The sequence below is a fragment of the Ornithorhynchus anatinus genome, chromosome 7, assembly GCF_004115215.2.
Source record: "Ornithorhynchus anatinus isolate Pmale09 chromosome 7, mOrnAna1.pri.v4, whole genome shotgun sequence".
Taxonomy (NCBI): Eukaryota; Metazoa; Chordata; class Mammalia; order Monotremata; family Ornithorhynchidae; genus Ornithorhynchus; species Ornithorhynchus anatinus.
In genome coordinates, this window is record NC_041734.1 from 81,866,161 (window position 1) to 81,879,266 (window position 13,106).

Here is a 13,106-nt window from a genome sequence, read left to right on the forward strand (position 1 = left end):
CCCCCAGAGGGCTCGGGCCGAGTTCCTACCGTCCTCGGGTTGCGGATGAAGATCTTGGATCGCCCGAAGGAGTATTCGTCCGGGGGGATCTGCAACAGGCTGACCAGCCTCTCCACGCCCTCCCTGCGGGCAGCCACCGAGGGGTCGTCTCCGCCCGGGCACCGACCCCCTCCCCCCGATGGCAGCGGGCGGGTGGGCCGAGGGGCGGCTCACCCAGCCCTTCCATCTCACTTCCCCGACATTCAGCTTGGGGGGTTCGGGCATCTGGCGGGGACCGGCCAGAATGGACGGGGTCAAGCCGGCAATGGCCAAATCTGATAGGAAATGACCGGAACTGATCAGATCTGACTGGATAAGACAGGAAATTACTGGAACTGATTGGATCTGACTGGAAATGCCCAAAAGTGACACCAGATCGGATAGCAAATGATCGGATCCTTTTTCTTATGGTATTCATTCATTCATTCATTCATTCAAAAGTATTTATTGAGCGCTTACTATGTGCAGAGCACTGAACTAAGCGCTTGGAATGAACAAATCGGCAACAGATAGAGACAATCCCTGCCGTGTGACGGGCTTACGGTCTAATTGAGGGAGACCGACAAGAACAATGGCAACAACGGTATGCGTTCAGCCCTACGATGACTCGCCCCTCTTCAAAGTCTTACTGAAGGCCCATCTCCTCCAAGAAACCTTGCCAGACTAAGCCTCACTTTTTCTCATCTCCCACTCCCTCTGCGTTGTTCTGACTTGCTCCTTTTGCTCTCCCCCCGAACCTCCCAGGCCCAAAGCACTTATGTCTATATCTGTCATTTTATTTATTTGTATTGATGTCTGTCTCCCCAGCTCTAAACTGTAAGCTCTCATTGTAGGCAGTGACTATCACTGTTTATTGTTGTAGTGTACTTTCCCAAGTGCTTAGCATAGTGCTCTGCACACAGTAAGCACTCAATAAGTGAACGATAATGAATGAACGAATGCCGGGGACTCATCATGCAAGCTCATCATGTCCCACGTGGGGCTCAAAGTCCTAATTCCCAGTTTACGGAGAAGGGAACCGAGGCCCAGAGAAGCCATGTCACACAGCAGACAAATGGTGGATCTGGTATTAGAACACAAATCCTCTGATTCCGAGGCCTGGGGTCTTTCCACCAGGTCGGGCCGCTTCCCTGAATCTCATTGGAAATGACTGGATCTGACCAGATCTGATTCTCTAGACTGGAAGCTCGTTGTGGGCAGCGAACGTGTCTACCAACTCTGTCATACTGAACTCCTCCAAGTGCTTAGTCCCGTGCTCTGCACATAGTAAGCACTCAAATACTACCGACTGATGAACTGAACACGGTTGAACCAACTGGGCTCTGATGGCCACCATGTCTGTCTCTTGGGCACCTGGGATCCTGGGACCACTGGCGAGGTAAGCACTTTGTGGGCAGGGAATGTGTCTGTTTATTGTTCTGTTGTAATAATAATTAATAATTACGGTACTTGTTAAGAGCTTACTATGCACCAAGCACTGTTCTAAGCTCTGAGCTTGATCCAAGGTAGTCAGGTTGGACACAGTCCCTGTCTCAAATAGGGCTCAGCCTCTAAATCCCCATTTTACAGACGAGGTCTAGAGAAGTGAAGTGACTTGACCAAGGTCTCACAGCAGACACGTGGCAGAACTGGGATTAGAACCCATGACCTTCTGACTCCCAGGCCCATGCTTTATCTACTGAGCCACGCCGCTTCTCTCCTCCCTTAAGAGCAGTGCTTTGCCCACAGTAAGCGCTCAGTAAATACGAATGAATGAAAGAGCGAAGGCTTCGAGGCCCGGTCTGCCGAGCGGCGGCGGCGGTCACGGCCGGGGGGTGGAGGGTACCTGGCGGGGCCTGGCCAGTGGGGCCAGGTCTGCGGGCAGAGCATCTTGTAGCGGTGGAGGCAGGGCTGGTAAGGCTGGCGGAAGGCGTAGCCGGCTCTGCGCACACGCACGTTCTCCAGCAGGCCCAGGTAGCGGATCTGGTGGCCCACCAGCGCCGTGCTGAACACGTAGGCCGCCTTCTGCTCATTCGGCTTGATGCACCTAATAAAGAAGAACAACAACAACGGTCTCTGTTAAGCGCTTACTAGAATCACTGAGAAGCACTGTGGCTTTGTGGAAAGAGCCCGGCCTTGGGAGTCAGAAACTGTAGGTTCTAATCCCGGCTCCGCCACAAGTCACTTCACTTCTCTGTGCCTCAGTGACCTCATCTGGAAAATAGGGATTAAGGCTGTGAGCCCCACATGGGACAACCTGATTACCTTGTATCTATCCAGCGCTTAGAGCAGTGCTTGGCCCATAGTAAGCCCTTAACACCACCATCATTTTTTATTATTATTATCCAATCATATTTATTATTATTGTTAATACTTATTACTATTATTATGGTATTTGTTAAGCACTTACTATGTGCCAAGCACTGTACTAAGTATTAGGGTGGACAGAAGCAAATCGGGTTGGACACATTCTCTGTCCCATGTGTCATCACAGTCTAAATCCCCATTTTACAGATGAGGAAACTGAGGCCCAGAGATTCATTTATTCATTCATTCAATTGTATTTATTAAGTGCTTACTGTGTGCAGAGCACTGTACTAAGCACTTGGGAAAGTACAATACAGCAATAATCAGTGACATTCCCTGCCCAAAACCAACTCATAGTCTAGCACTGTACTAAGCGCTTGTACTAAGCAATATAACAATAAACAGACACATTCCCGCCCACAACGAGCTCACAGTCTAGAGGGGGAGATGGATATTAATATAAATGAATAAATAGATAAATTAAGAAAATGAATAAATTACATGTGTCATGTACTCTACTAAGCGTTGGGATGGACACATGAAAATCACGTTGAACCCTGTCCCTGTCTCACATGGGGCTCACAGTCTTCATCCCCATTTTACAGATGAGGCTGAGGCCCAGGAAACGGAAATGACTTGACCAAGGTCATCCAGGGGACAAGCAATGAAGCTGGAATTAGAACCCAGGTCCAGCTTGGTTTAGTGGAAAGAGCATGGGCTTGAGAGTCAGAATGCGGGTGTTTTGTTGTCTCTCTACCCCCTTCTAGACTGTGAGCCCGTTGTTGGGTCGGCATTGTCTCTATCTTGCCAAATTATACTTTCCAAGCGCTTACTACAGTGCTCTGCACACAGTAAGCGCTAAATAAGAATGAATGATCCTGGCTCCACCAGTTGTCAGCTGTGTGACTTTGGGAAAATCACTTCTCTGGGCCTCAGTTCCCTCATCTGTAAAATGGGGATTAAGTCTGTGAGCCCCACGTGGGACAACCTGATTACCTGGCAACTACTCCAGCACTTAGAGCAGTTACTCTAGTTAGAGAAGTTAGAGCTTGGCACATAGTAAGCACTTAACGAATACCATCATTATTATCACTATTATTCTGATGCCCAGCCCTGGGCTTTATCCACTAAGCCACACTGCTTCCCACCTGTGGAAGGCACGGCGGAGGGAGGGGTGTCGGTGGTGGCCAAGCTGGGTCAGGGATGGGCAGGATGGGATGGACTGGAAGGATATGGGCGGGCGTGATGTGGGTACCGGGTGAGGCTGGGCATGGCACAGGCATTCATTCATTCATTCAATAGTATTTATTGAGCGCTTACTATGTGCAGAGCACTGCACTAAGCGCTTGGAATGAACAAGTCGGCAACAGATAGAGACGGTCCCTGCCGTTTGACAGGCTTACGGTCTAAACGGGGGAGACGGCCGGACGAGAACGATGGCGATAGAGTCGAGGGGAAGAACGTCTCGTAAATACAATGGCGACTGAATAGAATCGAGGCGATGTACATTTCATTAACAAAATAAATAGGGTGATGAAAATATATACAGTTGAGCAGACGAGTACAGTGCTGAGGGGAGGGGAAGGGAGAGGGGGAGGAGTAGAGGGAGATGGGGGGAAAAGAGGGTTTAGCTGAGGAGAGGTGAAGGGGGAGCGGTAGAGGGAGTAGAGGGAGAAGGGGAGCTCAGTCTGGAATCACCAGGCAGGAATCACCAGGCAGGGGGTGGGTGGTTGGGTGTGGCTGGCCAGGACGTGAGTGGGCACATGCATGGGGAGCCGGCGGGGGGGGGGTATGGGGGTGGGAGGGGGCGGACACACCCTGGTCTCCAGTGCCCCCAGGGGTGGTAGGGAACCATGGAGACCGCATGTGGCTGGAAGCCCTGATTCCCACCTCATCTCCACCCAGCCTGCACCTCTATGTCCCATTGGCTTGAGCATGTCATTGGGCAGGGATTGTCTCTATCTGTTGCCGAATTGTACATTCCAAGTGCTTAGTTCAGTGCTCTGCACATAATAAGCGCTCAATAGATACTATTGAATGAATTGGCTCCCACAGCTTCAACTCCCACCTCTATGCCGATAATTCCCAAATCTGCATCTCCAGCCCTGACCTCTCTCCTTCCCTGTAATCTTGCATTTCCCCCTTCCTTAACGACATCTCTTTTCGGATGTCCCGCCGACGCCTCCAATTAAACATGTCCAAAACAGAGCTCCTTATCATCCCACCCAAACCTTGTCCTCCCGCTGACTTTCTCATCACTGTACACAACACCGCTATCTTCCCTACCTCACAAGCCTGTAACCTTGGTGTCGTCCTCGAATCATCTCTCTCATTCCGCCCACGTATTCAATCTGTCACTAAATCTTGTCGGTTCTACCTTCACAACATTGCTAAAATCTGCCCTTTCCTATCCAAAGCATTACCATGCTGAGTATAATAATAATAAGGGTATTTGTTAAGCGCTTACTATGTGCCAGGCATTGTACTAAGTGCTGGAGTAGATCCAAACAAATCAGATTGGACACAGTCCTTGCCCGACACGGGGCTCACAGTCTCCATGCCCATTTTCCAGACGAGGTAATTGATGCACAGAGAAGTGAAGCGACTTGCCCCAGGCCACACAGCAGACAAGTGGCAGAGGGCTCCGACAACTCAGACGAGGCGCTGGCTCCTCAACCCGTCCTTCATTTCCCCCCTCTAGACTGCCAGCTAGATAAGGGCAGGGGAATGTGACTGCTAATTCTGTTGTACTGGACTTTCCCAAGTGCTTAGTACAGTGCTCTGCACATAGTAAACAGACAGACAGTTGCTCTCCCAGCCTTCAAAGTCTTATTGAAGGCTCATTTCCTCCAGCAGGCCTTCCCAGACTAAGCATCCCCTTTTCTTCTTCTCCCACTCCCTTCCGTGTCCCCCTGACTGGCTCCCTCTGTTCCTCCCTCTTCCCAGCCCCCCGGCACTTTTGTCCAGATCTGTCATTTATTTTTTTATATGAACGTCTTTCTCCCCTCCTCTAGATTGCAAGCTCATTGTGGCCAGGAAATATGTCTGTTTATTGTTATTCTGTACTTTTCCAAGCGCTTAGTCCAGTGTTCTGCACACATTAAGCACTCAATAAATGCAACTGAATGAAAGAAGCACTCAATAAATATGATTGATTGCCTGGTAGACTGACTGACCCAGCCAGCTCATCTGTCAGACCGAATGCCTCTGACCCGGGACCTGACTGACCCCTAGCCCCCACTGCTTGGGAAATTTTCTTCTTCCAGCTTCTGGCTCCATTCCAAAGGGTCCAGGGAGAAGTGCACATGTCTCCCTCCTGCTTGGCCTCTCACCCATCTCCCGCCCATCTCCTCCTGCCGTCCATCTCCCACCCATAGTCTCCCTCCCGTCTCCTCCTGCCCCCGTCTTCCGCCCACGATCTCCCACCCATTTCCTCCCACCCCCCATCTCCCACCCGTCTCTTCGCACCCACAATCTCCCACCTCCATCTTCTCCCACCCCCGTCTCCTGCCCGTTTTCCCCAGCCCACCATCTCCAACCCGTTTCCTCCCTCCTGTCTCCTCCCGACCATTTAATAATCATAATAATAATAATAATAATTGTGGTATTTAAGCACTTACTTTGTGCTAGGCACTGTACGAAGCGCTGCTGGGGTGGATACAAGCAAATTGGGTTGGACATATTCCTTGTCCCACGTGGGGCTCACAGTCTCAATCCCCATTTTACAGATGAGGGAACTGAGACACAGAAAAGTGAAGTAACTTGCCCAGGGTCACACAGCAGACAAGTGGCATAGTCGGGATTAGAATCCATGATCTTCTGACTCCTAGGCCCGTGCTCTATCCACTACGCCGTGCTCCTTCTCTATTCCTCCTTCCTCCGTCTCTCACCCCCATCTCCTGCCCATTTCCTCTCGCCCCTGTCTCTGTCTCCTGCCTGTTTCCTCCCACCCCCATCTCCTGCCCGATTTCTCCTGCCCATCATTTCATGCCTGTTTTCTCTCACTTCCAGCCCTGGGTTTCCCACCCGTCTCCTCTGGCCCATTTCCTCCCTCCCTCTCCCATCTCCCTCTGTCTCCTCCCGCCCTCTGGCAATACCTCCTCCGCTGTTGGGAACTGTTTCTAACCAGCCCCTCGAGCCTCCCCGACTCCCACCAGCCACTGCAGCGGTGGACAGTGTCCATCCCTCCCCGGGCCTCCGCCCTGTTTACATGAGCCACAAACACTGGACACTCAGGGAGGACGACAAAGTTGAAAGCCTGATGACAGACGTTTTCCATTTCTCCCTCAAAACGTCTGGAAGACTCTTTGAGGGCCCAAGGGTGGAAGGCGGTGGGGAGGAGGGGCCGGGCCCGCGCGGGGAAGGGACTTTGGCTAGGACGTGACCCATCTCCGGGGCCGCCGGCCGAAGGCTGTGTGCAGCTGCTGTTTGAGGGACAGAAAAGTGGGCCCGACGGAATTTATTTATTTTTTTAAACAGTGTTTGTTAACTGTTTTCTGTGTGTCAGGCCCCATTTTAAGCACTGGAGTAGATCCAAGTTATTCAGGCCGAATATAGTCCCTGTCCCGCATTCATTCACTCATTCAATCGTATTTATTCAGCATTTACTGTACACAAAGCACTGTACTAAGTACTTAACATGGAGCTCACACTCTAAGCAGGAGGTTACTGAATCCCCATTTTGGAGTTGAGGAAAGTGAGGTACTTGGAAATAAAGTAACTTGCCCAAAATTTCACAGCAGGCAAGTTATTGCTGAATGAGAATAAGCATGGCCTAGTGGACTGACTACAGGCGGGGGAGTCAGAAGGACCTGGGTTCTAATCCCTGCTCCGTCACTTGTCTGTTGTGAGACCTTGGGCAAGTCGCTTCACTTCTCTATGTCTCAGTTACCTCATCTGTAAAATGGGGATTGAGAATGAGAGCCCCATTTGGGAAGGGCGCTGTACTAAGCGCTGAGGTGAAGAAGTGAAGTGACTTGCCCAAGACTACAGCAGGCGAGTACCGGAGCTGGGATTAGAAGTCACGACCTGGAAAGACCATGGATTTGGGACTGTGAGCCCCATGTGGGACAAACTGATTACTTCGTTACTACCCTAGTGCTTAGCACATAGAAAGCGCTTAACAATTACCATCATTATTATTATTATTCTACCAAGCCCGTGCTCTACCCACTAGGTTGTGCTGCTTCTTCTCAGACATAAACGCATTGGGACAACCCTCCCCCACGAGCCCCCCATTCCTCTCCTCCCTCCGCCCTCGTACCGGATGTAGTTGGGATTCTTGGTCTGCAGGTTCTTCATCAGGGTGGCCACGGAGGCTTTGAACTGGGATCCGGCGGTGGGCGGCCTCTTCAGGCTGATCTTCTCGGGGTTCCCCTCGGGGAACAGGTGGCGGACGAGGGGCCTCTGCGCCCTCCACATGGCCTGGGACAGGTCACGGTAGAGCAGGTCGTTGTTCTTGTCCACGAAGCCCTCCACCCGGTACAGCACCTGCCGGCCACACCGCCCAGTCATTCCGGCATTCCGTCATCCCATCGTATTTATTCATACAAATCATGATGGGGTTTGTTAAGCGCTTACTATGTGCCAAGCACTGTACTGAGCGCTGGGGTGGATACAAGCAACTCAGGTTGGACCCAGTCCCTGTCCCACATGGGGCTCACAGTCTTAGTCATTCATTCAATTGTATTTATTATGCGTTTACTGTACACAGAGCACTATACTACACGCTTGGGAAAATACAGTATAACAATAAAGAGGGACCACCACCCCTGCCTATGACGAGCTCACAGTCTCGATCCCCATTTTATAGATGAGGTAATGGAGGCCCAGAGAAGTGAAGTGACTTGCCCAAGGTCATAAAGCAGACAAGTGGCGGAGCGAGGATTAGAACTCACGACCTCCTGACTCCCAGGTCTGTGCTCTATCCACTACACCATGCTGCATCTCTGCTTATTCGAGCACTTATTGTTCATTCATTCATTCAATAGTATTTATTGAGTGCTTACTATGTGCAGAGCACTGTACTAAGCACTTGCCCCTTGTCAGCTGTGTGACTGTGGGCAAGTCACTTCACTTCTCTGTGCCTCAGTTCCCTCACTTCTCTGTGCCTTCACTTCATCCCTCAGGGGATGAAGACTGTGAGCCTCACGTGGGACAACCTGATTACCCTGTATCTACCCCAGTGCTTAGAACAGTGCTCTGCACGCAGTAAGCCCTTAACAAATACCAACATTATTATTGGAATGAACAATTCGGCAACAGATAAAGACAATCCCTGCCCATTGACGGGCTTACAGTCTAATCGGGGGAGACAGACGGACATTGTTGTGTGCAGGGCACCGTACAAAGCGCTTGGGAGAGTACCATACAATAAACAGACGCATTCCCTGCCCACCACGAGCTTAGAGTCTAGAGGCGGGGGAGACGGATATCAACAGAAATAAATGCCAGATATGGACATAAGTGCTGTGGGACTGGGAGGGGGAATGAATAAAGGGAATAAGTTGGGAGACCAAAGGGAGTGAGAGAAGAGGAAAGTGGTGGGGGGGTGCTTAGTCAGGGAAGACCTCTTGGAGGAGATGGGCCATCAATAAGGCCTTGAAGTGGGAGAGAGTCATTGCCTGTCAGATTTGAGGAGGGAGGGCGTTCCGGGCCAGAAGCAGGACATGGACGAGGGGTCGACAGCGAGATAGATGGGATCGAGACGTAGTGAGAAGGTTAATGCTAGAGGAGCAAAGTGTGCGGGCTGGGCTGTAGAAGGAAAGAAGCGAGGTGAGGAGGAAGGGGTAAGGTGGCAGAGGGCTTTAAAGCCAAAGGTGAGCTGTTTTTGTTTGATGTGGAGGCGGATGGGCAACCGCTGGAGTTTTCTGAGGAGCGGGATGACACGTCCCGAACGTTTATGTAGAAAAATGATGCGGGCAGCAGAGTGAAGTATGGACTGGAGTGGGGAGAGACAGGTGGCTGGGCGGTCAGCAAGGAGGCCGATGCAAGAATCCAGGCCGGATAGGAGTGATTGTATTAACGTGGTAGCAGCTTGGATGGAGAAGAAAGGGAGGATTTCAGCAATGTTGTGAAGGTGGGACTGACGGGATTTACTATGTGGGTTGAACAAGAGAGGAGCCAAGAGCCAAGGTTAGGGGCTCGTGAGATGGGAAGGATGGTGGTGCCGTCTACACTGATGGGAAAGTCAGGGGAGGATAGGGTTTGGGAGGGAAGATAAGGAGCTCTGTTTTAGACATGTGGGTTGCATGACAGAGAGAGAGCTGTTGCCAGAGCACAGCCCCGCCCCCAGCCCCCAGCCCACCCCCCGGGGCCTGGTTACCTTGCCGGCGTAGTGCTGGATGCGAAAGCAGCTGTGCGGGAGCGAGGTGTCGTTGAGGAAGCGCGCACACTTGCTCATGCGACTCTCGAAGTGCGGGTGGGCGGCGCAAACCTGGTTCAGCTTGTCCAGGAAGGTGTCGTCCGTCACCGTGCCCGGGCGAAGGCACTCTTCGTCCAGCATGGCCAGGAGCCCGTTTGTGTTCTAAGCGCAGCAGACACGTGGCAGAGCAGCAATTAGAACCCAGGTCCTTCTGACTCCCAGGCCCAGGCTCTGGCCACTAGACCAGTCTACTTCTTACTAGCTAGGGATTGCCACCTTAAGGGTCTGTCCCCCCGCTAGACTGTAAGCTCATTGTGGGCAGGGGCTGTGTCCAACCTCTGCCCCAGTGCTTAGTAGAGTTCTCTGCCCATGGTAAGCGTTCAATAAATACCATTCAAAAAAAGAGAGAGAGTCAGCAGCTCTCCCCATCCCTCCTTTCTCCATCTGTCCCTCTGTCCATGCTGCAGGGTCCCAGATGACACTTCTGCTGCTTAGGGGGAGTAATCCACCAGTGGTTTTTATTTAGCGCTCACTGGGAGCAGAGCACTATACTAAGCGCTTGGGAGAATATGGTACAACAGAGTTGGCAGACCCGTTCTAACCCAATCCCTCCACCACGAGGAGAAGTATTTCTACCTGGGGGTGGGGTGATCACTGAATTAGACCAGTGTCCCCAGTCAGAGACTCCAAATGACACTAGTAAGCTCCTTCAGGTTGGGACCTGGGACTTTTACCCGTGTTTTACTTTCCTAAGCTCCTACTAGAGCACTCTGCAATCAACCAATGGTATTTATCGAGCGTTTACTGTGTGCAAAGCACTGGACTGACTGCCTGGGAGAGTCCAGTAGAACAGAGTGGGCAGACACGTTCCCTGCCTACAACGAGCTCACAGTCTGCACCCAGAGGAGGCCCAGCACTGAGCACGAGCCGACGCAGGGCTCGTGCGTGGGGGTCCGCCGAGGTGGGTGGGAAAAGCTGTCCCCGAGGGGCCGGGCAGAGAGGGGACCTGCCCAAGCCCCAGGTCACCACTTACATTTTCTATCAGGTCACAGATGACGGCGTTGTTGAAGTAGTCGATGTGAGTCCACTCTATGCCCTGAAACACAGGGAGGAGGAGGAAGAGGAGGGGGAGGAGACTGTGGTCAGCGGACACGGGCCTGACCCAGCCACCATTGTTCCCACACACTCTGCTTCCTCTAGCGGCTTCACGGGGCGGCTATGGGCCCTGGTGGACAGGGTGCGGGGCCGGGAGACCCGGGTTCTAATCCCGCTCCTCGTGCTGCTGTGTGACCCGGGACAAACCACTGAACCTCTCTGGCCTCAGCCACCTCCTCTGTGTAATGGGGCTAAGGTCCTCGCGCTCCCTTGCTCTCAGGCCTTGAGCCACAAGGAAGGGGGCTGGGTCCATTCGGATGTTCCCCGTCTCTCTCCGAACGCAGAGCACCCGACTTGGGCATGAGTCGCTGCCCAGGGCACAGTCTGGGGGGATCCACTGGGCTCGCTGAGCCCCGGCATCTCTGCACGCCATGGGCACCCTATGGTTGCTCTCCCGGTCCTGAGGGCGGGCGGGACCGGGCAGGGGTCAGCTGTCCAACGGTTCAAAAGGTTAGAAGGATTAACGGCCCGGACGGAACCATCCGGACCAGACGTGGGCCTGGGGTCGAGGCTCAGCCGGCTTCATCCACACTTCCGTTGGAGTCATAATAATAATGTTGGTATTTGTTAAGTGCTTACTATGTGCAGAGCACTGTTCTAAGCGCTGGGGTAGATACAGGGTAATCAGGTTGTCCCACGTGAGGCTCACAGTCTTAATCCCCATTTTACAGATGAGGTCACTGAGGCACAGAGAAGTGAAGTGACTTGCCCACAGTCACACAGCTGCCAAGTGGCAGAGCCGGGAGTCGAACCCATGACCTCTGACTCCAAAGCCCAGGCTCTTTCCACTGAGCCACGCTGCTTCTCTGATGGCTGACAGATGGGCTGACCCGGCTGCCCGCCGAATAACTACCGGCTCGGTCGCTCGGCTGGCCACCGGCCCACTCAACTACCGGCCGGCTTGGCTACTGGCCGACCCAACTACCTGCTGAGTAACGACCAGTCAAGTCGACTACAGCTGAGTAACTAGGGCCGGGTCAGTTACTGGCTAACTAACTACCAGCTGAATCAGTGACTGGCAGAGTCAACTACCAGCCGAGTCAGCTACCAGCCGAGTAACTACCGTGAGAGAAGCAGCGTGGCTTGGTGCGAAGAGCACGAGCTTGGGAGTCAGAGGTCATGGGTTCTAATCCCAGCTCCGCCACTTGTCAGCTGTGTGACTTTGGGCAAGTCACTTCACTTCTCTGTGTCTCAGTTACCTCATCTGGAAAATGGGGATTAAGACTGTGAGCCCTACTTGGGACAACCTGATTACCTTGTATCTTTCCCAGTACTCAGAACAGTGCTTGGCACATAGTAAGTGCTTAACAAAGACCATCATTATTATTATTATTATTACCAGCCCAGTCAGCTACCGCCAAGTCAACTACTAGCCAAGTCAACTACTAGCCGAGTCACTACCAGCCAAGTCAACTACTGGCCAAGCCAGCTACCAGCTGAGTAACTAACAATCAAGTCAAATGCCAGCAAACTACCAGCCAACTCCTAGCCACGTCAGCTATCAGCCGAGTCAACCCCTAGCCACGTCAGCTACTAGCCAGGTCAGCCACTAGCCGTGTCGACTCCTAGCCATGTCTGCTACTAGCAGGTTCAGCTACCAACTGGGTCATTTCCTAGCTACGTCAACTCCTAGCCATGTTGGCCTCCGGCCGAGTCAACTGCAAACCATGTCAACTACTAGCCGGGTCAGCTACTAGGTAAGTCAACTCCTAGCCAGGTCAGCCACTAGCCCAGTCAACTCCTTGCCAAGTTAGCTACCAGCTACCAGCTAAGTTAACTCCTAGCCGTGTCAGCTACTAGCCGGGTCAACTCCTAGCCGTGTCGGCTACCGGCCAAGTCAGCAGCCAGGGTCTGGGGTCCCCCTTCAGCCCTGCTCCTGGGAAGACTACGGATGCCCACGCCCCGGAGCGCCCCCGCTCCCCCGCAACCCCAGGCGGCCGCGAACCTTGGGTCGGGGTCATTGTTGGAGAGGGAAGTGAAATGAAAATGTAGATAGATGCTGAACAGATTCCTTGGCAGTGGGAAAGAATGCAAATATTTGGAAAATTGCTCCCCCCGCCCCCTTCCGCCACCGCCCACCTACCCCTTGTGACAGAGGGAAGGAGGGAGGGAGGGAGCTGGTCCATGGAGAGAACTTGAGACCCGAGGCGGGGCTTCTGGTTCCACTGAGGCCACGGGCCCACCCGCCCTTCTGCTCTCTGCTCGCGGGCCGGGGGGTGGGAGGGCCACAGTCAGTCCTGTGGCCTGGACCCCTCCCCCAGCT

The 13,106-nt window shown here is 52.8% G+C and overlaps 1 protein-coding gene across 2 annotated transcripts in view; it reads right to left on the bottom strand.

Moving 5' to 3' along the window:
* Positions 1 to 13,106, bottom strand: part of MYO1B (myosin IB) — an 87,462-nt gene that overhangs the window by 16,814 nt on the left and 57,542 nt on the right. For both annotated transcript variants that reach the window (XM_029068998.2, XM_029068997.2), the window contains exons 15-19: positions 10,722 to 10,784; positions 9,650 to 9,850; positions 7,589 to 7,815; positions 1,865 to 2,065; positions 30 to 123 (exon numbers count right to left, since the gene is read on the bottom strand). In XM_029068998.2, the coding sequence (XP_028924831.1) occupies positions 30 to 123; positions 1,865 to 2,065; positions 7,589 to 7,815; positions 9,650 to 9,850; positions 10,722 to 10,784 (786 nt within the window). The remainder of the gene's footprint in view (positions 1 to 29; positions 124 to 1,864; positions 2,066 to 7,588; positions 7,816 to 9,649; positions 9,851 to 10,721; positions 10,785 to 13,106) is intronic.